Below are 23,946 nucleotides of genomic sequence, written 5' to 3' on the forward strand. Positions count from 1 at the left end.
CTGATCTGGAATTACTTCATTTATCTGTTGTAAAATTAGTGTTTCCATTTGTGTGAATTTGATATCACCTAATGCAAAGTAAAGTATGTCTGGTGAAATCTAATCAAGTTTAATTTGCTAAAAATATTATGCAATCTAAACTGCTAAATCAGTGAAAAGTTATAGTTTAAGAATTATCAAATTTGACATCACCAACACAATAAATCAATTTAGAATTATCTAGTAGCACATTCTCTATGCCATGTTCCCTGGTTGTGATATAATTACCTCGGTAATCTCGCAAACTGTTGCAACCTGAACAAAGGATTTCAAATGACCAGAGAAAAGGAAAAGCTAGGACACAACTCAGATACCAACTTCTGTTAAGCTAGGAGACCTTCATGTCTTGGTTGAAGCAACATTTAGCAACACACTGAGCTGCATGGGGCTGACGATGCTGTGAGACTGAACATTTCCTCCACAACTTCACAGATTTATTCGTTTATTTTATTCTTTTTGGAATTCAAAACTGCCTGATTCTATAGTCAGTAAACTTTATAAAACTGAACTTACAATTTACATTCATACTGGTAAAATACCCCTGTCAACAGTTTTTTTTTTTTTTTCACACTGGAGTCCCATTGCTAAGAAACCTGAAAATCACTGGCCCAGATAACTCATAAAGCCTCTCTGCAATTCCAGAACCCAAGAGTGCTAGTGGACATCAGGTAGCAATCTGGGTTTCCAAGAAGGAGGCAGCAATTATTTAGGCAAAATGTACCAATAAAGTCTCATAACACAAGTTTTTTTATTTTGGCCATGCCATATGGATCATGGGATTTTAGTTCTCCGACCAGAGAATGTATAGTCCAAACCCCTTGACTGCCATGGAATCCCCCAGGGCACATGTATTGTGGAAAGTGTATGAAATGTCTGAAGACAAAAAAAGAGTATGCAAAAATAAAGTTGGTAGTTGTATTGAAGTTTAGGTATTATAAGCTGTTGTCCAAACTTTCTGTGATGTTATTTGTTTTTATAATAAATCAGGAAGAAATCATGAGAGAATTGAAAGATCAGAAGTTGCTAATGTATCATACCACTTAATATGTCTGAATATAACTGGTTTCTAGTTAAAATTCAGTTACGTATTTTAAGGATAAAGAGAAATTAAATTTTTTTTAATTGGAAATTATACATACAAAAATATGTAGTAGCCTTCACAGTAGTTTTTTTAGGAAGAGTAATTCCAAGTAAAGTACCATTGTTCCACACTCCTGTTGAAATTCCTTTGGAAACTGCCTGCAGTCCTGCACATATTCCTTTGAATATACAGTTAGATACTACACTTCCTGGGTGGGTTTGGTTTAAAAAAAACAGAAGTTTTTAAAAACTTATCCTGTATAATTTTCAGCCTGGCTCTTAATAGTATAAAACTTCTATTTTTTTCTAATTTAAGCAAATGTTTAGTAAGAATGTTCTTCTAAGAATTTGTATTTTCTAAAAAGCCTTACACAGAACAAGAGAAAGAAGTCTTTAGGGCTACCAATGTGACTATTAACACTGATCCACCCTATTTCAGTGCCTTCTCTATCATGCATGATGGTTCTCAATTTATAATACATCTTTTCACTCTCCTACCCCTGCCAAGTCTTTAAGGCTTTTTCCTAAAGGGAGTTTCTGACTACAACATCATCAGAACTGCTGGCCAAAGGGGTATATTCTTTAAAGGAAAAATAGTCACATGTTCACATAGATAATAATTGTGTAGTCCCTTCACTAAAAAATATTTTGCTTTGGGATTTCTCTGGTGGGCCAGGGGTTAAGAGTGTGAGTTCCCACAGAAGGGGGCATAAGTTTGATTGCTGGTCTGGGAACTAAGATCCCACGTGGCGTTTGGTGCCGCTAAAACAATAAATAAATAAATAAATTTGCCTTTTTCTGAACACAGGGAAGCCTGGCATGCTGCATTCACGTGGTTGCAAAGAGTTGGACACGACTTAGCAACTGAACACCACCACCATACACACACAAATTCCTGACAAGTCAGTCTCTCTTGGAGCCCCTTCTCCCTCTCTGGAGATTCCCTCTCAGACATCCTTGCTCAGTTCTTCTCCTGCTACAGTCATTTCTGGGTAGAAACTGGTTCTAGGACCCCTCACAGGTACCAAAATCGGTAGATGCTTAAGTCCCTTATTTGCATATAATCCAGGCACATCCAACATTTGTTGGATCAGAGAGAAAACAAGGGAATTTCAGAAAAACACCTACTTCTGCTTCACTGACTACTCAAAAGCCTTTGACTGTGGAAAATTCTTAAAGGGATGCCAATACCAGACCATCTTACCTGTCTCCTGAGAAACTTGTATGCAGGTCAAGAAGCAACAGTTAGAACTGGACATGGAACAACAATCTGGTTCAATATTGGGGAAAGGAGTATGTCAAGGCTGTATATTGTCACTCTGCTTATTTAACTTATATGCAGAGCACATCATTCAAAATGCCAGGATGGATGAAGCATAGGCTGCAATCAAGATTGCCAAGGGAAATGTCAACAACCTCGAATATGCAGATGACACCACTCTAATGGCAGAAAGAGAAGAGGAATTAAGGAGTCTCTTGATGAGGGTGAAAGAGGAGAGTGAAAAAGCTGGCTTAAAACTCAACACTGAAAAAAACTAAGATCATGGCATCCGGTCCCATCACTTCATGGCACACAGAAAGGGAAAAAGTGGAAGCAGTGACAAATTTTATTTTCTTGGGATCCAAAATCACTGCAGATGGTAACTGCAGGCATGAATGTAAAAGACACTTGCTCCATGGAAGAAAAGCTATGACAAACCTAGACAGAGTATTAAAATGCAGAGACTTCACTTTGCCAACAAAGGTCCATCTAGTCAAAGCTATGGTTTTTCCAGTAGTCATGTATGGATGTGAGAATTGGACCATAAAGGCTGAGCTTCGAAGAATTGATGCTTTTGAACTGTGGTGCTGGAGAAGACTCTTCAGAGTCCCTTGGACTACAAGGAAATCAAACCAGTTAATCCTAAAGGAAATCAATCCTGAATATTCATTGGAAGGACTGATACTGAAGCTAAAGCTTCAAGACTTTGGCTGCTTGATGCAAAGAGCTGACTCATTTGAAAGGATCCTGATGATGGGAAAGATGGAAGGCAAAAGAAGAGGGAGGCAGAGGATGAGATGGTTAGATAGCATCACTGACCCAATGGACATGTATTTGAGCAAACTCTGGGAAATAGTGAAAGACATGGAAGCCTGGTGCGTTGCAGTCCATGGGGTCTCAAAGAGTCGGACACAACTTAGCGACTGAAGAACAACAGTAACAACAATGCACATCCTCTCCTATACTTTAAATCACCTCTGGCTTACTTAGAATATATTATACAACATAAATGCTATGTAAATAGTTGCTAAGCTGGTGGCAAGTTCAAGTTTTGCTCTTTGTAACTTCCTGGAACTTTTTTCTTTTTACAAATATTTTTGACTGGAGGTTGGCTGAAACTACAGAAGCAGAACCCATGAATACAACAGAGAGCTGATTGTAGTCTCCTTAATGTTTCACAGTCTCTCAATATCTTGAATTAACATCTCCACACTAACAACTCCAGAATCCACAGTTAGGTTTAGCTCTCTTCTAGGGTCCACTCTCAAATATCTAAATGCCAGTGGAGAACTCCACTTGGAATTTCCACAGCACCTTCAGCACAAACTCAACTCACTCTATGGTCTCTCAAAGTTGCCATCTCAGTATATGGCACCTGTATCGCCTAGTCACCCAAGCAAGAAACCTGGCTATCTTTCCAGACCCTCTCTCACCTCACTTCTTTCCACCCTTATGGCCACTGTTACAGTACACCACTCCTACCCTGGACAACCACAACATAGTCCTTGCTAAGTAGTTGTTTCCTGACACGCACTTCCTTCTGAAAAACATCTCCACTTTGATTCAGATAAAGTACAAATTCCTTAACATGGCTTAGCATGCCCTTCAAGATCTGACTGTTGGGGTCTTGTTAGGTCTGTGCCCCACAAATTTAGCTCCAGGTTTTCTCTGAGGGCCTCAGAAACTCTGTGCACTTTAAGGACTACTTTTCTTGGCCCATTCTCCCTAAAATCATACTCAGCCTTTCCCCTCCCACTCTCAACCTTCAAGGAGGAAACCTCCAGTCTTGGGGAGCCTACCACATATCCAAGTCAGGATTAAGGGCCTTGGCCAAGTGCTCCCTCAGGCTATATATAGTATTTGTCTCACTGAATTGTCTGCAATAATTTTCTAATTTGGTTTCCCCACACTTGATTATGAGCTTCCTTGGGTAGGCCTGAGCCCAGTTTGCCTACCTAAGCCAATAAACAGCTCATGTAGAAGGCAGAAAAATGAATATTCTTGATAAATGCATGATAATGTACAATAAAATAGCAGGATATCAATTTGAAATGTTTGCAGTGACCCCCATCTGCCACAAAACATCTTATTTTATTACATAAAAGTAGTTGATATGTTGAAATACATACTTTCTTTATACAATTAGATAGGCGTTTCTTGAGGACACTGGTGGTAGCCAAACGTCTGCTGTACTGGGTGACTAAGTTTAAGATAATGTCAACTCTTGCCTGGACTACCACAACAGTCTTTCACATCTGCAGTAACCTCACTCTCAGCTACAGCCTTCTCCACTGAGCAGCCAGTGATCTTTTCAAAACATAAATAGATCTTCCCGACCACCTGCTACAGGGTCCTGCAAGATCTGCAGCCTGTCGTACACCCTCCACTCCCACAACCAACTTCATTATCAATCAGTTTCCCTGCTTGACTAGCTGGCCTTCTTTCTTGCAGTTCCTAGCAACGGCAAAGATTATTCCAGTCGGAGACTTTGGACTTTGATGTCTCTGCCTGCAAAATTCCCCCCCGCCCCGGCCCCTCGCCTCCCCCCCCCCGCCCCTTGATCTTAGCATGGCTGTGTTCCTCACTCAGATGGCGAGTCAAATATCACTTCCTCAGAGACCCTTACTAGCTAAAAGAGCCATCACGTCCAAGCCAAGCTCGACCCCATCGCTATCTAGTAAATAATTTCGTATCTGTCAGTCTCTTTGCTAAAGCGTAAAGCTCCACGAGGGCAAAGGATTACATATATCTTGTTCGCTTTTGTCTCCCTGACGGCTAGGACACTGACCAGCTTAAAGTAAATACCTGGTAAGTGAAAAAACGCACTTAATAAACACGGCCATCTCCCACATTTTCCACTCTTTTCCCTTTCATTCGCAGAATTCTCAAGGGCCGCTGTCCTCGCAGGAAAGCCCTTGAAGCGTCACCGCCAAGGCACAGTGTCCTCTTCTGAGTGAGGCGAGGCGCGCCCAGCCGGGAGCTAACGGCGCCTCAGGCCCTGGAGCGCAACCTAGGAGCCGGCGCTCGCGACTGAAAAGCACCGAGGGCGGCGGGACGAGGAGCGCCTCTCCTCGCTTCCTGGAGACTGACACCTCCTCAGTCCTAAGCCTCGAAACAGCCTCTCATCGGCCGCACAGCCGCTTCCCCCGTCGCCGAGGGTAGCGACCTCTTCCAGTTACCTGCTGGAGACCTGCCTCAAGCCACGCCGCCTCCGCATTGCCGTTCGAGCAAGCGCCGGCCCCTTCCGGGCCACCGTAGTTCACAGAACGTACAGGGCGCTGCCTCCACCCGCTTGCGCAGAGGTCCTGTTCGGCATATAGTGTTTCTTAGCAACCGCGTGGAGTCCCTCCGCCAGGGGCGGAGCGTCGGGAGCCGCGAGGTGCGGGGGGTAGGGGGGGAGTGAATGTGGCCAATCAGAGGCGACTCCTAGCCTCGCTCGGCACGCCTCCTCTAACTGTCGCGAATACGCAGGCCGCTTTACGGCAGGCAAGGGGTGGGGGCCGCTGGGGTAAGGAGGAGAGAAGGAAGCAACCAACCAACCAAGTCCCCCTCACCCCCTACCCCCCCACCCACCTCAGACCTGGTTTACGGCTCCGGGCTCCGGCTCCAGTGCGGCCGCTGATTGGCTGCTGAGGGTTTGGTCCCATCCCAGTGACCCCAAAGTGCTGGAGGGAGGGGGCGGGGGTGGCCCGGTGCAAAGTGCATCCCGAAAGCCCCCTGCCTGGCGCCCCGGCGGCCGGCACTCCGGGCTCCGTGAGAGCCAGGCCCTCGCCGCCCCGAGCCCTCCCGGGCCCCTCAGTGGCCGGGCGCCCCCGGCCAGGAGCGCGGCAGCCCCCTGCCCCGAGCGCTCGGACCGGGGCTGCCCCCCGCCCGCGCCGGGACTTCCTCCCTGCACCCCTGCCCCAGGACGCTCGGCGGCCACCGCCGCCGCCTCCGCCCGGCCGGGCCATCTGGATGCTGGCAGGCTGGGGCCGGGAGGCGCCGCGGAGGAGCAGGGACAGCCGGGTCCGGCCCTGCCCGGGCTGTTTCCTCAATGGAGAAGTTGGTGAGTGTGGAGGCGGCTGGAAGAAGGAAGGGAGGCAGCAGCTGAGGAGACAGGTAAAAGTCGGTTACCCCCGCTGAGGGGAAGGGGCCGGTCCGGGACGGAGGGGAAGCCTGCCGCTTCCTGCCGGCCCGCCCCGCTCTCTGCCCCGGGGCCCCCTCCGCCCCGGCCCCAGGGCTCTGCCCCGCTCACGGGTCTCTGATTTTCAGGTGTGAGCTGGCTGGGGGGCGAGCGACGGCAGGAGAGGGTCTACCCACCCGCCCGAGCAGCCGCGGAGCTCTGACCAGCTTCCACCGTCAAGGTAACGAGCCAGCCCTCCCCTCCCCCATTGTTTATTCCTGGCCCCTACCTCATTAATCGGTGCTTTCTTTTCTGGATAGTTACCTGGCAATGCACCCCTTTCCTGGCTTCTAGCTTTCCAGCAAAAACAAAAACGCTGCCCGTGCCCCAGTCTTTAACATTTTAATAACTTCTCTTTCCCAGGACCTTATTTTCCGCCTTTCCCTCTGAACAGTGTGTTTCCATGTGTTGCATTTGTCTTTTGGTACACTCCACCATTTACCCTGCTCGGAGACTTTGAGACCTTTTTGTAGCTCCCCCAGCCCCTCTTATTCTCATAGGAATTCCCCAATTCCTTATTAGTTGCTTGTTAATTCTGGATGACTCTGCTTTTTAATTAAACCACAATTTTCTGTTTTCCCCTCTTCTTTGCTATCATTCCTCTACCTCCATCAGAATATCTTTTGAGTTACCTCACAAGAGTTCGTGAAGGAAGGTTCAGTAATAGCTTGAAATTTGTGAGTTTCAGAAAATAATGTGATTTTTTTTCCTATAGCAAAAAGTGAATCTGTGTACCTTAATAATGTGAATGATATGAAAGCAATACTCTCCTGAAGCACTTATGTATAATTAACTCTGGGCTTTTGTGTGTTTCTGTGTGACAGATGTGTAAAGGCTATGAAACTCTTATAAAAAGATAAATCATATTTGTTATATCTCAGATTTTCTAGTACTTATAAAACTTTATGCAATATTTTGTTAATCATTTGACGCTCAAGAATTTAAAAGCAAAAGAATATTTTGGTGTGTTTAGAACGTAGGGTTTTATTTTGGCACTTTTCATAAGATTTCTCATTTTGAAACCCTTGTAGAGAATTTGTTAGATTGAAATTTAAGCATCTGTATTTTGTTGCCACCTTTTAAAATGCACTAAAGGTAAGTTTAGGGCATTCATGTAAGTCCTAAAGAGGGGATATAAATAGGGAAATCATGTAAGAGTTAATTCAGAAATGAGCCAAGTAATAACTTCTCTAACATCCAATAACAGGAGTATAAAGTCTCTTGTTAATCTCAGAGTTATTTTAATATCACAGATTTTTTAGGGAATTTTACATGCAAGGAAGTGCTTATAATAGCAAAAGTTGTTAGGAAATCTTTGACTTGTTCTCTTCCTCTGGACTTTCTGTCTTCCGGATAAAGAAATGAATCTCTCACCTGATTCTTCTAATTGTCAAGGTGCAGCTAAAGATACTTTTAAAGGGCTTTGAGGGTTTGCGTATTCTTGAGACCTGGAACTGGATACCAAAATGAGAACGTATGCTACTGAATGGGGTTTAGAATCAGTATTGACTAATGACTATTCCACAGTGAACATTTAGGGCACCTTTTGTATGTACACGTAGAGTGCATGTATGGTCAGCCATGTCCGGCTCATTGTCACATGATTGACTGCAGCCCACCAGGCTCCTCTGTCCATGAAATTTTCCAGGCAAGAATACTGGAGTGGATTGCCATTTCCTCCTCAAGGGGATCTTCCCCACCCAGGGATCAAGCCCACATTTCTTGTGTGTCCCGTATTGGCAAGCAGATTCTTCACCAACTGGGAACCTGGGAAGTTCCCTCTGTACATGTAGGGTTCACTGCATTTCAGTAAAAGCTAGGTAGAAGGCAATTTTCATTATTTAAATATGTGAATCGCCAGAGAAATGCCTAATGATTACTTTAGACCTTTTAAAAAATTGCTAAAATACTTGAAGCATGTTTTTAGGGTAAAGATGAATTACATGTACTTTCTATTCAGGCCTTCTCAGTTAAATATTTTTCTGCTTTAGATTGAACTCTAGCATGTTTTCATTTCTGAGGGGTTTTATCACCTGTGCTGAGTCAAGTATGTAAGGTAAAGAGAGAACACTACTTTCCTCTCTGTTCTTTCTAATTTCTTAACTATTTCATTGATCCTCTCAGCTTTTAGTGGTTTTTCTAAGATTATGGAGTATATATAAATTGTCAACATCTGTTCCTAATGTTAGCATGATTGAGAGTATTTGGTCTAGATTATGCCAAACATTTAGTGTGAATACTGTATTACCAAAAAAGTCTGTTGACTGATTTATATTCTTCAGTCTGGTAGTTAACTTTGTGTTAATTCTATTGTCAGTCACATGGTTTTGAAAAGAAAAAAGATAAACACCCAGCTTTTTTGGTAACCAAGTAAGATTTATGACCCCATAGGGAGAATCACTGATTTTAATTGAAGTGATGCATTTTGAGTATGCTGTGGCCAGTACTGACTGTCTTCATACCTAAAGTGATGCCATTCACAATTATATTATGACACATACAAATACCGCTTTATTTTGTTCACATTTAACTTTGATAATATAGAAGTACATATGATTCCTAAAAAGTCTGTAAAATCAGGTCATTTCTGTAAGCATATCTAATACCTGACTTTCAGCCTTTTCACTTCATCTTCAACAGAAAGTATGCCCTACGTAGAAGACTTATCTCCTTTCTCATAAACTTAGGTACTGATATGAGGCTGCTAAGATGGTAAGGCCAGACATAGGTTAAAAAGGTAAGGTTGACAAGATTTCATCATTTATAATACTTGTGATTTACACTTTAAATTGAGTTGAAGTAAGTGAACTACAAAATTTCCTCTGTTGCCTTGTCCACATTGCATGAAAATTGTTGGTCTTTCTGTCAGAACTTAGGAAGCTTGTAGAAAAGTTGTACATGATAATAAATATTTGTTATATGGAGGCCCAGTAATTTGGAGGAAATATGAATACCCTCACTTGTTTTAGAACAGAAACACTGTGGTACTCAGCCGAGTGATACTAAAATAACACTTCTACTTCATTTTGGGTTCCAGGCTCTTGGTTATATGAGTCGACCTCATCAACATCCATCTCAGCCATGTTACATGCTTTGGGCATTGTAGTGTTTCTGCATCTATCTTCCCTCTTGGGATTTGTGAGCTATTCATGTTTTTTGGTTTTTTTTTTTTTCCCCTTAGATCTAGTATCCTTGGAGTTACTGATTTTATTTCCTTACAGCCTGTATCTCTGTTTATTCTGCAAAGAAATGCTTATTTCTTTTTTTGAGTAGCAAGCTGTTACCTTGTTTCCAGTTCGTGTGAAATCTGAAAGCACAGTTCTAATTTGTGTCCCTTAATCAAAAAATGTGTGGCCTTTCAGTGAAAGTAATATGCAAAAGCTATTAATGACTAATCATTTATGCCAAAGGAAATTGGGGACATGTGGGCAAATTTGGTGCAAGTTACATAATTTTAGACAGATCTTAAATATATTTTGCTTTATAGCTATTTTATTCTTTATTCTATGAATATAGATTTCTTTTAATTATATGAAGCAAGAAGCTTTGGTTTTAACTTAATGAGGTTCACTTGATATCTGTATGGAAATTAGATGGCATGTAATTCCTAAATTTGTAGTTTCTAATATGGTCAACATTGTGAAAGCTCGGAGGCCTAGATTGTTTTCTTTTTTAAGAAAAGTGTAAAGTAGAAAAGATGAATTTGTAAAATTTAAACACTATTAACATTGGGCAGTAAAATCTTTTATAAAAGTGATATACATTGGGAAGCAGTTCATTTTGATACATAATTCTGAAGTCTTCCTTGTTAGTGTGTTTTTTTTTCCTTTTCTGACTGAAACCTAGAATGGAATTTCTAAAGATTGCATCCTCAGAGTTTTAGTCATTCTGAGTCAACTTGCATTGTACATATGTTTACTTAGAAAATTGACTCCTTCACCATTTTCTTTTATATGTGACTCCATGAGCTATCAGATTTTCAGACTTGGACTTTTTGAGGGGAAATAGATTTTTTTCTGTCTTATCTCTGGACTTCCTCTGTAGTTTTTAATGGTAACTTTACCACTGAATATTACGTTAACTTTCTAAGTTCAGTAGCCTTTTTCCCTTTATTTACACATACATGGATGGTTATACTCTATTAAATGCAAACTTTCATAAAATTACACCACGATGAAATTAAGTTGCTTGATGCTTTGGACTATTAGGATATTTTGGTAATAAGTCTTTGGCCTTCATAATTTAAGAGGACAGGAGTCGTGTGTGCATGGTATGTGTGTGTGTGTGTGTTTTCACATAAAGACTGAAGCACAAAGTGCTTTTTTTGCTTTAAACCTGTGTTTTTTATTTCTAGAGCTTGGTATGGTCAGAATAAAGAAAAATGATCCTAACCATTCTACAAGTATTTGATTCATTTGAAGTATGCGAAAACTCTGTAAGTTCTCTCCAGGGATAATACCAGTGGCCAAAGACTCATAGTATGCCAGGCACTATAGGGTACTCAGTAGACTTTCGTTTGTCTGATTGGAGTAGATGGTGTGGGATTATCACGAGCTGTTTGTGCATCTTGCATATAGAGAGGAATAATTGAGTCACTTTGACCTTTAACACAAAACCTTTCTTGATATTATTAATAAATTAATGCCATTTAATATTCTCTTCAACCTCCACCTCACTTGCCATCCCCCACCATTTCTGCTGCCTTCGTGGAAGTGGTGATGGATGTATGGAAGGCAATGATGACAAAAACAAGGACTCTTAAAGACTCAAGACTGTGAAAAGTCATCTTCACTTTTCTTAGGAGGACAGGGGTTACCGAGGAAATACTTAGAAGTAAGGCATCCGGTGGTGTTCGTTCTTGAAATGGAGGTGTGGATCACATGGAGAATAATGACATATTCTGTGTGGAAATGCTGCAGGCTCATCATTGAAGACATTAGTTTGCATTTTTTATTTTAGTACAGTTTTATAGATGTGCAGAAAAATGTTGATACAGAATTCCCATGTATTACACACTCACCTTCCCCTAACGTCTTACATTAATAGACACATTTCTCACAATTATTGAAACAGTATTGAATAGTTTTATTAACTAAAATCCATACTCTGTTCTGATTTCTTTAGCTTTTACCTAATAACTGTTCTCTGTTCTAGGATCCCATCCAGGATACCACATTCCATTTTAGTTGTCCTGTCTCTTTAGGTTCCTCTTGACTGTGACAGTTTCTCAGATTTCTTTGTTTCCTTGTGTTTGATGATCTTGACATTTTGAAGAGTTTCAGATATTTTGTAGATAGCCCCTCAGTTGGAATTAGTCTGGTATTTTCCTCATGATTAGACTGCGGCTGTGGGTTTTGGGGAGAAAGAGCACAGGTAAATCGCCATTCTCATCATATCATGCTAACAACATGATTTTGATGGTGCTCTTGATATTGGCCGTAATTATCTAGCTGAGGCACTGTCTTTCAGGTTTCCCACTGAAAAGTTCATCCTCTTTGAAAAGAGGTTCATCCTCTTTGAAAGGAAGTCACACTTAAGGAGAAAGGGGAGTTGTGTTCCACCTCCTTAAGGGTGAAGGGAGGGGGTGAATCTACACACATTATTCGGAATTTTGAACAGGAGATTTATTTCTTCTCTCCCTTTTAAAGTCAGTCAGTTGTTCATTATCAATACAGACTTACTGATACTTAGGTGTAGTTTGGGTTAGTATCTAATAGTACTTTGATTATCTTGTTTGATTTGTTCCACCATGGCTATTGAGAGCTCTTCTAGTTGGCTCCTGTATCTCCTTGACATCTTTGCGTTTTTCTTGGAGTACTTCCTTCTCTTTTGGCACTGTAAGATGCTCTAGGCTCATCTTCTGTATTTCCTGCCCAGTTCCAGCATCAACCATTTCTGTAAGGATTGTTGTTCTGTTGCTGCTGCTGCTAAGTCGCTTCAGTCGTGTCCGACTCTGTGCGACCCCATAGACAGTAGCCCACCAGGCTCCCCCGTCCCTGGAATTCTCCAGGCAAGAACACTGGAGTGGGCTGCCATTTCCTTCTCCAGTGCATGAAAGTGAAAAGTAAAAGGAAAGTCTCTCAGTCATGTCCGACCCTCAGCAACCCCATGGACTGCAGCCTACCAGGCTCCTCCATCCGTGGGATTCTCCAGGCAAGAGGACTGGAGTGGGGTGCCATCACCTTCTCCTGTTGTGTTGCTAAATTGTGTCTATTTGTGACCCCATGGACTGCAGCACGCCAGGCTCCTCTGTCCTCCGCCGTCTCCCAGAGTATGCTCAGATTCATGGCCATTGAGTCGGTGATGCTGTCTAACCGTCTCATCCTCTGCCACCCTCTTCTCCTTTTACCTTCCATCTTTCCCAGCATTAGGGTCTTTTGCAGTAAGTTGGCTCTTTGCATCAGGTGGCCAAAGTATTAGAACTTCAGCATCAGTCCTTCCAATGAATATTCAGAGTTGATTTCTTTTAGGATTGACTGGTTTGATTTCCTTGCAATCCAAGGGACTCTCAAGAGCCTTCTCTAGCACCACAGTTCGAAAGCATCAGTTCTTCGGTGCTCAGCCTTCTTTATGGTCCAACTCTCACATCCATACAAGTTGTTGTTCAATCTCTAAGTTGTGTCCGACTCTTTGCGACCCCCTGGACTACAACATGCCAGGCTTCCCTGTCCTTCACTATCTCCTGGGCTTTGCAGTTTTTATAGCTTGCTGTGTAGGAGTCCTGAACATGCCTAGTTTGTTTATTTAAAAGTGTTAGGCAGTTTTAAGCCAAATATTATTTATTTCCAAGTGCATGTTTGCAGAGTCTTTGGCTTCCTTGAAGAAATTTGACAAGGAAAAATAGATTGTGAAAAGAGATAAGGGTCAAAGTAGTCTGCACTAATTTGGGTTGGTTGAAAATTCTGGTCTGCAGCCGCCACCACCTGTGACGGCCACTTTTCCCCATAGCTCATCCAGGTGCTGGGCAGTGTGAACTTTCCTTGTTTAAGTGACAGAGGGCTTGGCTCACCCACCCCACTAGAATGGGATGGCAGTTCTCCCAATGAGTAATTCCTGGACGGTTTCTAGTGTAATGTGTGGAAGTCACTTTGCATGTGTTCTTAACCCTAATGGAATTCATAGATCTAGGATTTAATGGATGTGTAGAAAGATCCCTTTTCTTTTAGTTGTAGAGAATTTTTTCAGGATTCATATGGAGAAGCCAGCAAGACTGTTGTTAATCTTTTGCCTAGTTTGGTGTATGCATAATGGCATAACAGTTTCAGTAACATGATGTCTTTTGCATATACAGAAAAAAAGCATTTAAAGACAACCTCCTTTTAGTTGTCATAGATCCCATTTTGACCCTGGCTACCTACTGTATTGAGTGTACATGTATTTTCATTGTTTAGAAAGAGCAAGAAACTAATGATGTCACTTAAAAAGTAATTCAGTTCTGAAAATATATTCTGAATAGACCCCCCAAAAAATTTGTGTTTGCATCCAAATTCCAAGTATGAGATTTATTATTTTCTTTATTAAAAAAACAAACAAACTACCTTTTTAGAAAAAAAAAAATTCCGCCCGATAAATCATATCCTATACCACGTTGGAGATTAGTGTAGATGTTGAGATAATTTCTTCTAAGAATTGATTTGAGTTCATTCCTTGCTCTGTAAGTTGTTGTAATGTGCTGAAATGCTAGCTCGTCAAAAGGTAGACTATTTAGGTAGCTATGGTTCTTTATTATTTTTAGAAAATTTTCCATGATTATTATTTCATTTGTTTTCAGGTTCAGAAAGAGTTCATTAACACCAGAATCTGGAGACACTCTAAGCCCCCACTCAACAATGCTGTATGTGCACAATGATTATTAGGCAATCCACATATCAGGAAAAGGGGCATTCTTTCATAAGGTAAGTGACTGAGTGACATAGGTTGTCTGTGCTGTTCTAGGGGAAAATCCATTTAGTTTTATTTCTCATTCAGATTATCTAATGTATACTAAACACAACACTTGCTGAAAGAAAATCTGGGTTTGTTTTGATATTGTTTAAATCTTTTTCCTTGTATAGATTGCCTTAAGTGCCAAGGTAATCATCCCAGTTTTAAAAAAAAAAAATCTGTTAAAGGAGACTGTTTTGAGTATATGGTGGTAGTTTCTGTGAATTTCTTCTACTGGTCTTTACCTTCCCTTACAATGCTAAAAATAAGCAAAAACCTAGTCCAGAAGGATTCTTGGTTTTAAAATTTCTAAGGCAAGAGACTTAATTTTAATGTCAGTTGAAAAAATAATTAAGTGGAAAGATAAGGGGAAATCATGTTTCTTAAGAAAACAAATTGTCAGAAAGTTTCTCATTTTCCAGTTTTTCTTGAGGAAACAGTTCTTTGTAGCAGTGGTTTGATATTTTTTAAATTACATTACTTTGTAACGATACTTAGGAGTTTGTATCAATAATAACCATTTTCTGTGTATAAACAAGGGAGGATATTTGATTATACCATTGAGCGGTGATAACATGACCAAAGTTATGACTTAAGTTACCTTAAATTGACCTTTGTACCATCTACAGGGATAAGTCTTTCAAGGTAAATTATTATTGGTAACAAGATTGTCCCGAGATGTCTAACCTACATATGAGACCAGAATGTCTTTAAGGGACTTTCACATAATTTTTTTTTTCTTTTAGAAATGGAAGCTACTCATTAGGAGGTGAGTCTAATCTAGTCCTTAAAGTTAGCCCAGGTGGAATGGCTTCTTAGAATTATGTTAGTTTAAGTTTCTGTGTATATTTAAAAACTTAGAAATACACTAAAAAAAGTTTTTGTATGCACACATGTAGGATATAACTTTTCATCAATTCAATTTGAACTTTTCCTATTTGCATGAAGGAAAGCTCATTTTGTATTGAGTTTGAGTACGCACCTCTTTTGACCTATTAGAAAGTGTAGAAATTCAATATACTGCTTTTTACTTTTTTCATGTGGTTAATCAGCAGATTGTTTAGACTTCTTTTAAAACATTTTTTATGACATTGCTACTTTGAATATTTGTAGAATAAAACTTCTGGAAAATGGAAATTAGAGAAGTGCCAAAGAAATATGGCAAGGAGTAGTAAATCTTGTTTCCCAAAGTGGAAAGGATAGATAGAGAAACAGAAATGAAAGGAATGTAAATATAATCTGCACATTTTTTTCCCTCTAATTTGCTTAACCCCACCTACTTCCCCTTCCCCTCCCTCCAGCTTTCCACTCTTTCTGGGGCTAAAAGTAAAATATTACTGAAATATTTTTGGGAGACCAGCCTAAAGGTCTTCGCCTTTTAAATGTTAAACTGCTTCTCATAGTTGAAGGTCTTTAGTCTTCCTAGTCTATGAATTGCCATTTGATACTCAGTGTTTACTTATTGATGTGTGATAGATTTCTTGAATAGTTTATAAATTAAATTTTCCATGTGCTTTAGGTAAATGTGAAATCCTAAAACAAGTGCTCATTTGCTTCCTCTGTTGTATCCATCTTCAGCTGCCCAGCATCACCTTCCCTTTTATGTTGTATTCACTGATATTTGCTCTGAGTTTACAAAAGGCTGTAAGAGGAAATTTCCTGTTTCAGCATTTTAGGACTATGCCTTGCTTTCTTTTTGAAATCTTTTATAATCTTAGGGAAATTACTGAAAGTTCTGGTCAAAACAGATACATGTTAATTTGTTATGGTATGAATTGTCATCACTGAGGCTTACATGAGTTAGCAATGAAAAATTCTGGGGTATTTAATGAACACACTGTCAGGTGTCAGGTATTCTAAATTTTATGTATTGTGCCTACCCTTCAAGGCTGATCCCTGTGACCTAATGAATCCTTTGTAAAAAAAAAAAAGTGGACTCAGCTAGGATGTTACACCACCATTGTCGAAGGAACCCTGAACTCCAGGAAGAGTTGCAGATTCAAGCTGCAGTGGCTGCTGGGGATGTTCACACAGTGCGGAAGATGTTAGAGCAAGGCTACTCTCCAAATGGCCGGGATGCTAATGGCTGGACCCTGCTTCATTTCTCAGCAGCAAGAGGAAAGGAAAGATGTGTTCGAGTATTTCTAGAGCATGGAGGTGAGTTTACTGGGAGTAAACCTTTTTTCCCCAAGAAGAAACAAATGAAATTCTGTTTAAAGTAATGTGTGCATGTGCATATAATTTCTAATGCTTCTTTTTTCTAATACTCGACTTCTTCTTCTCTCCTTTGTAAAGATATTATGCTGAGTTTTGTTTAAAACCAGATTGTCTAAAAAATTGGTTTGTTGAATGTGCTTTTTTTCCCCCTTATAACTCTAGTTTCTATATAGCCAGATTTCCCCAGATTATTTCAACTAAAAGCAACCCTTCTTCAGGTTGTCCACTTGCTTTGTTTCAGAAGCAGAAGTGGCTGTGGTCCCAACAACTAAGAATTGCTCAAGTTCCCCCTGTTGAGAATTGCTCAAGCAGATACCATAGGCCCCTATAAATACCATGGCCTTCATGATACCCTATCTTTTGAATTTACCTCTTCTAAAAGCATTTTTGGATGCTTTTATTACTGTTTTAGCTCTTGCCCTTTCTAGAATTGTACATAGTTTCTAGGTATCCTACAAGATTACCTGAGGTCTAATTTTATATGCAGTTGGAAGCTACATTTACCATTTTATGTTTTTGCTTTGAAAAACTGTCCATTCCCATAATTAGTAATAATTGTCTTAAACTCACTTTTTTGCCCATTAGATTTCCACTTAGTTTATTTTCCTAGATTTACACTTGTACAAGTGTACAAGATGAACAAATGTATTTTTTTGTACTCATATTATTTTCATAAATTATGATGTAAAGCAGCTCAGTTGGAACTCAGGATTTATTGTGTACTACTCTAGGGCCTGGATTGCCTAACAATCATTTAGTTCCATTTCTGTGTTGTACTTTGACTAGTCAAACTTGGAAACGATTTTGAAGTACGGAAAATGTTAGAAGTCGCACAGCTGTCATTAGGATCTTGTGAATTATGTGAAGATAAGAATATGAAGGCTGTGAGCGTGGACTATCTGCAGGGCACTGCTAAACTGAGACTAGGAATCATCACATGTCTTAGTGGCTCTGAAACAAGAATTATGTCCCCCAAATAGTTGGCCGTTCACAGGACCCCACCGTTCGCTGGCCTGGGCCTCTTTTGTGGCTGTCCTCTGCCCCTCCCTGTGGCCCTTGCTCATGCCTCATTTCACCTTCAAACTTGAAAACCTCAGCACAGAAGGCCGTGAAGGAGTACTGTATGAGGAATGCCAGAAGAAAGGTCTGGAAACACTAAGAAGTGGGTGTAGAATCAGAATAGTTAAAATTCTGGTACTGCTTAGTAAAATGAAGGAACCGATCTCAGATTTTTAAATTCTACCTAGTTGTGTTACTTTCTGCGTCTGTTAGCCTTGCTTTAAAAAACTAATTAAAAAAGAAAGGTCAATTACTCAGGTAATATATGAACTTGTTTCCTTAAAACAAATAAAACACAATTTCAAATAAATTATAAATAAAGCCAAAGTCCCCTTTGGTCAGCTCCCAACCGTGTCTGCCCACCCCTGCCCAGAAGTAACTCATGGCTCTAAGTTTGGTTTGGTCCTTATTTTTCTAGATCATTTCCTAACATACTTCTAGAAAATACATCTTATTGTGTTGTGTGTGGTTTTAGAATATAAATGATATACTGACTGTATTATAATTCTGCAACTGTTATTTTTTGCTCAGCTATATGTAACTAAAGAATTTTTTAAATGTTAGGTTGGCAGACTTTTTCTGAAAAAGGCCAAATAGTAAATATTTTGGGCTTTTCAAGCCCTCCTTTTTCTGTTGTTAGCTGCTTAACTCTGCCTTTGTGGCATGAAAGCTGTCATATACAGTGTGAAAGTATGAATGTAGCTGTGTGCTGGTTGAACTTTATGTATAAAAACCAGTGGTGTTCTAGATTTGGCCTCTGGGTCCAGTTTGCTGAGCTCTATTTCTCCCCCCAACCCTGCCTCTCTGTTTGTATGTATGTGTGTATATAGATATTTTTTTAACAGCTTTTATTGAGATAGAATTCACAAACCTTACAATTTGCCCTTTTCAAGTGTACAATTGAGTAGATTTTAATGTATTCATAGAGTTGGACATCTTTCACCACGACCAACTTTGAAACATTTCCATTACCCCGAAAAGAAGTCTTGTCCCCAAAAAGAAGTCTTGTACCTATCCCATAGTAATACATACAGGTTTGTGTGTGTGTTTAGTCACTCAGTTACATCCAACTCGTTGTGACACCATGGACTGTAGCCTGCCAGGCTCCTCTCTCTGTCCATGGAAGTCTTCAGGCAAGAATACTGGAGTGGGTTGCCATTTCCTCCTCCAGGGATCTTCCTGGCCCAGGGATCAAACCCACATCTCTTGTTTCTCCTGCATCGTCGGCAGATTCTTTAACACTGTGCCACCTGGGAAGTACATATAGGTTTACTCTGTTATTTTCAACTTCTCAGTTCAGTTCAGTTCAGTCGCTCAGTCGTGTCCAACTCTTCATGACCCCATGAATCACAGCACACCAGTCCTCCCTGTCCATCACCAACTCCCGGAGTTCACCTAAACTCATGTGCCTTGAGTCGGTGATGCCATCCAGCCATCTCAACCTCTGTCGTCCCCTTCTCCTCCTGCCCCCAATCTCTCCCAGCATCAGGGTCTTTTCCAGTGAGTCAGCTCTTTGCATGAGGTGGCCAAAGTATTGGAGTTTCAGCCTCAGCATCAGTCCTTCCAATGAACACCCGGGACTGATCTCCTTTAGAATGGGCTGGTTGGATCTCCTTGCACTCCAAGGGACCCTCAAGAGTCTTCTCCAACACCACAGTTCAAAAGCATCAATTCTTCAGTGCTCAGCTTTCTTCACAGTCCAACTCTCACATCCATACATGACCACTGGAAAAACCATAGCCTTGACTAGACAGACCTTTGTTGGCAAAGTAATGTCTCTGCTTTTCAATGTGCTATCTAGGTTGGTCATAACTTTCCTCCCAAGGAGTAAGCGTCTTTTAATTTCATGGCTGCAGTCACCATCTGCAGTGATTTTGGAGCCCCAAAAAATAAAATCTGGCACTGTTTCCCCATCTGTTTCCCATGAAGTGATGGGACCAGATGCCATGATCTTCGTTTTCTGAATGTTGAGCTTTAAGCCAACTTTTTCACTCTCCTCTTTCACTTTCATCAAGAGGCTTTTGAGTTCCTCTTCACTTTCTGCCATAAGGGTGGTGTCATATGCATATCTGAGGTTATTGATATTTCTCCCAACAGTCTTGATTCCAGCTTGTGCTTCTTCCAGCCCAGTGTTTCTCGTGATGTACTCTGCACATAAGTTAAATAAGCAGGGTGACCGTATGCAGCCTTGACGTACTCCTTTTCCCATTTGGAACCAGTCTGTTGTTCCATGTCCAGTTCTAACTGTTGCTTCCTGACCGGCATAGAGGTTTCTCAAGAGGTAGGTCAGGTAGTCTGGTATTCCCATCTCTTTCAGAATTTTCCAGTTTATTGTGGTCCACACAGTCAAAGGCTTTGGCATAGTCAATAGAGCAGAAATAGATGTTTTTCTGGAACTCTCTTGCTTTCTTGATGATTCAACGGATGTTGGCAATTTGATCTCTGGTTCCTCTGCCCTTTCTAAAACCAGCTTGAACGTCTAGAAGTTCACGGTTCACGCATTGCTGAAGCCTGGCTTGGAGAATTTTGAGCATTACTTTACTAGCATGTGAGATGAGTGCAATTGTGTGGTAGTTTGAGCATTCTTTGGCATTGCCTTTCTTTGGGATTGGAATGAAAACTGACCTTTTCCAGTCCTGTGGCCACTGCTGAGTTTTCCAAATTTACTGGCATATTGAGTGCAGCACTTTCACAGCATCATCTTTTAGGATTTGAAATAGCTCAACTGGAATTCCATCACCTCCACTAGCTTTGTTCGTAGTGATACTTTCTAAGGCCCACTTGACTTCACGTTCCAGATGTCTGGCTCTAGGTGAGTAATCACACCATCGTGATTATCTGGGTCATGAAGCTCTTTTTTCTATAGTTCTTCTGTGTATTCTTGCCATCTCTTCTTAATATCTTCTGCTTCTGTTAGGTCCATACTATTTCTGTCCTTTATCGAGCCCATCTTTGCATGAAGTGTTCCCTTGGTATCTCTGATTTTCTTGAAGAGATCTCTAGTCTTCCCCATTCTGTTGTTTTCCTCTATTTCTTTGCATTGATTGCTGAGGAAGGTTTTCTTATCTCTTCTTGCTGTTCTTTGGAACTCTGCATTCAGATGCTTATATCTTTCCTTTTCTCCTTTGCTTTTCGCTTCTCTTCTTTTCACATCTATTTGTAAGGCCTCCTCAGACAGCCATTTTGCTTTTTTGCATTTCTTTTCCATGGGGATGGTCTTGATCCCTGTTTCCTGTACAATGTCACGAACCTCCGTCCATAGTTCATCAGGCACTCTATCAAATCTAGTCCCTTAAATCTATTTCTCACTTCCACTGTATAATCATAAGGAATTTGATTTAGGTCATACCTGAATGGTCTAGTGGTTTTCCCTACTTTCTTCAATTTAAGTCTGAATTTGGCAGTAAGGAGTTCATGATCTGAGCCATAGTCAGCTCCCGGTCTTGTTTTAGCTGACTGTATAGAGCTTCTCCATCTTTGACTGCAAAGAATATAATCAGTCTGATTTCGGTGTTGACCATCTGGTCATGTCCATGTGTAGAGTCTTCTCTTGTGTTGTTGGAAGAGGGTGCTTGCTATGGCCAGTGTGTTCTCTTGTTAAAACTCTATTAGCCTTTGCCCTGCTTCATTCCATACTGCAAGGCCAAATTTGCCTGTTACTTTGCCTGTTTCTTGACTTCCTACTTTTGCATTCCAGTCACCTATAATGAAAAGGACATCTTTTTTGGGTGTTAGTTCTAAAAGGCCTTGTAGGTCTTCATAGAACCGTTCAACTTCAGCTCCTTCAGTGTTACTGGTTGGGGCATAGACGTGGATTACCGTGATATTGAATGGTTTGCCTTGGAAACAAACTGTCATTCTGTCGTTTTTGAGATTGCATGGAAGTACTGCATTTCGACTCTCTTGTTGACCATGATGGCTACTCCATTTCTTCTGAGGGATTCCTGCCCGCAGTAGTAGATATGATGGTCATCTGAGTTACATTCACCCATTCCAGTCCATTGTAGTTTGCTGATTCCTAGAATATCAACGTTCACTCTTGGCATCTTCTGTTTCAACTGCTAGGTAGTGTTTATTAGTATGGATATACTATCATTTGTTTAAATCAACCTTTTTTATTTTTTGAGAGAGGCTGAAAGTTTCTCGGTAGGACATTTTATTTGTTGAGAAGGTAACACATGCATCCATATACATGGTTAACATCTAAAGGAAAGGTGTAACGAACAGACTGTTGAGAGGGAAACGTCTGCCCCTCAGCCCTGATCTCCCTCTGCTGCCCAGAGGCACGCTTACTGAATTTTTTTGTGTCCCTGAAGAGATAGTCTGTGCATCTGTGTGTGCATATTTTTCCACTGGCCACCTTCTCGCCTGCTTCCCTTTTATTAATCGTTGGTTCTGCATCTTGATTTTTTCATAAAACGTTTCACTAAGTGATTGTTCCCTTGTCACTGATTCCATTGTATGGATGTAATTTCTTTGAACTTATTCCCTATTTTGGACATTCTAATTTTTCATTTTTCTTCTTCTAGGAACAGTATTACAGAGAATGTCCTTGACTAATCTTTTTACATGTGTGAGTTTATCTCTTGGATAATTCCTAGAAGTACAATCAAAGGAATGTTAGTTAGTTAGTTTGTTTTAATGGATATTGACAAATTGTCCTCCAAGGAAGGTTGTTAATGGCTGTCCCTAGCAGGTGTGAGAGGGCCCAGGCCCCTGCCTTTGCCAGGAGTATGTTGCTAGGTGGTTTGCTCTTCTGTGCGACGTGCTCGCTTCTTCCCCTGCCCCTTGCAAAAGTGACATGAGTAGCAAAGCCTTTGCTGGACTGGGCTCTTTGCGGGTCTCTTTCTGACTGCTTGCAGGAGTTGTTTATATATTCTCTGCTGGTAGTTACATGTTGTAACAGTCTTCTCCCAGTTGGTAGCTTTTTCATTTTCTTGCTATGCTTGTTTTTATTGGGCAGAAGTTTACATTTTAAGTAAATTGTGTTTTCTTTTGGCTTATGAGTTGTGCTTTCTGTGTCTTGTACATCATACCACAGGGTCATTATTTGCCTATATTTTTTTCAAAAAAGTTTCATAATGTTTAGGACCTTAATCTATCCAGAATTGGTTTTGGTGTATCACACGGTTACAATTTCACACATAAAGGAAGCCTCCATCATCTCTTTTTTCTCATTGTTGTGCCCTACCAACATGCACGGTTCCATTAATTCTGTTGTCAGTATGTCCCTAGGTGAGTATGATACTGTTGTAAATTGTTCTCTAGTAAGCTTTAGTATCTGGGAGAGCAGATCTCCTCTCCCTCTTTAGGAATGTCTCGCTACTCTTTGTTGTTGTTGTCTCAGTTGCTACATTGTATTTGACTCTTTGTGGCCCCATGGACTACACCCTGCCAGGCTCCTCTGTCCCTGGGATTTCCCAGGCAAGAGTGGGTTTTCATTTCCTTCTGCAGGGGATCTTCCTGACCCAGGGATTGAACCCACATTTCCTGCATTGGCAGGCAGATTCTTTACCACTGAGCCACCTGGGAAGCCCTGTCTAATCTTATCACTTTGCATTTCCATATAAAATTTTAAAACAACAAAATTACATACTTTGCAGAAATCCCTCACTTATTCTTGTATAGCACCTTTTACTTCCTCCTTTTTCACGTTTCCTTAGTAGAATAAGAACTTTATGGAGTAGTTTTTTTTTTTTTATCATAAATGCATTTTTATTTTTATTTGAAAACAACTTAAATTTTTAGACAAATGATTTTAGTATATAAATTTGATTTTGTTTTTATACAGAATATAAAGATTTCCCTCATTGATCTTCCATGTGAAGGGTATTACAAGCCTGCATGGAGTAGTTTTTAAGAGCACATTATGTGTCCATTGGGGAACATAAATAGGAATGGAGCCCTCCTCCTGCTCTCCGCTCGCCTTGGCCCCGTGTGATGTTAGACACGCTCTGTATTTCGTCTTGGCCTGGCTTCTGATCACCAGACTAGTGCTGCCTGTTCAGCGTCTCCACACTCATGGCTCACAGTTCAGCATGAGCTGCTCCTTGACTGTGTTCTTCTGTAGTAAATGGCACCAAAGCTATGCCAGAAACCTAGAAACTATCCTTCTAAATAGTTGTCAGATCATTTCACTTCCTTTCATTGGAGGCACTGTCCTACCTCTGGGTAAGGAAACCTTATTCTCACCAGAATTCTTAAA

At 40.8% G+C, this 23,946-nt stretch overlaps 2 protein-coding genes across 10 annotated transcripts in view; one reads left to right on the plus strand and one right to left on the minus strand.

Annotated features, from left to right (window-relative positions):
* The window catches only part of LINS1 (lines homolog 1), a 32,738-nt gene extending 27,125 nt beyond the window's left edge, over nt 1-5,613 (minus strand). For 2 of the 4 annotated variants that reach the window (XM_086364876.1, XM_086364875.1), the window contains exon 1: nt 5,186-5,613. The gene's annotated coding sequence lies outside the window, so the exon portion shown is untranslated. The remainder of the gene's footprint in view (nt 1-5,185) is intronic. The other 2 variants (XM_086364877.1, XM_086364878.1) reach the window with 2 other exon arrangements.
* A 132-nt stretch (nt 5,614-5,745) lies between these two features.
* ASB7 (ankyrin repeat and SOCS box containing 7) overlaps nt 5,746-23,946 on the plus strand; it is a 56,224-nt gene continuing 38,023 nt past the window's right edge. Inside the window, exons 1-5 of one of the 6 annotated variants that reach the window (XM_086364880.1) lie at nt 5,850-6,478; nt 6,632-6,723; nt 14,314-14,437; nt 15,212-15,234; nt 16,354-16,622. In XM_086364880.1, the coding sequence (XP_086221006.1) occupies nt 16,412-16,622 (211 nt within the window). In that variant the 5' untranslated portion in view covers nt 5,850-6,478; nt 6,632-6,723; nt 14,314-14,437; nt 15,212-15,234; nt 16,354-16,411. Of the gene's footprint in view, nt 6,479-6,631; nt 6,724-14,313; nt 14,438-15,211; nt 15,235-16,353; nt 16,623-23,946 lie in introns of all 6 variants that reach the window. The other 5 variants (XM_086364884.1, XM_086364882.1, XM_086364883.1 and 2 more) reach the window with 5 other exon arrangements.

Source organism: Bos grunniens, chromosome 21 (genome assembly GCF_055505025.1).
Source record: "Bos grunniens cultivar Pamir isolate PY7600 chromosome 21, Bosgru_T2T1.0, whole genome shotgun sequence".
Classification (NCBI taxonomy): domain Eukaryota; kingdom Metazoa; phylum Chordata; class Mammalia; order Artiodactyla; family Bovidae; genus Bos; species Bos grunniens.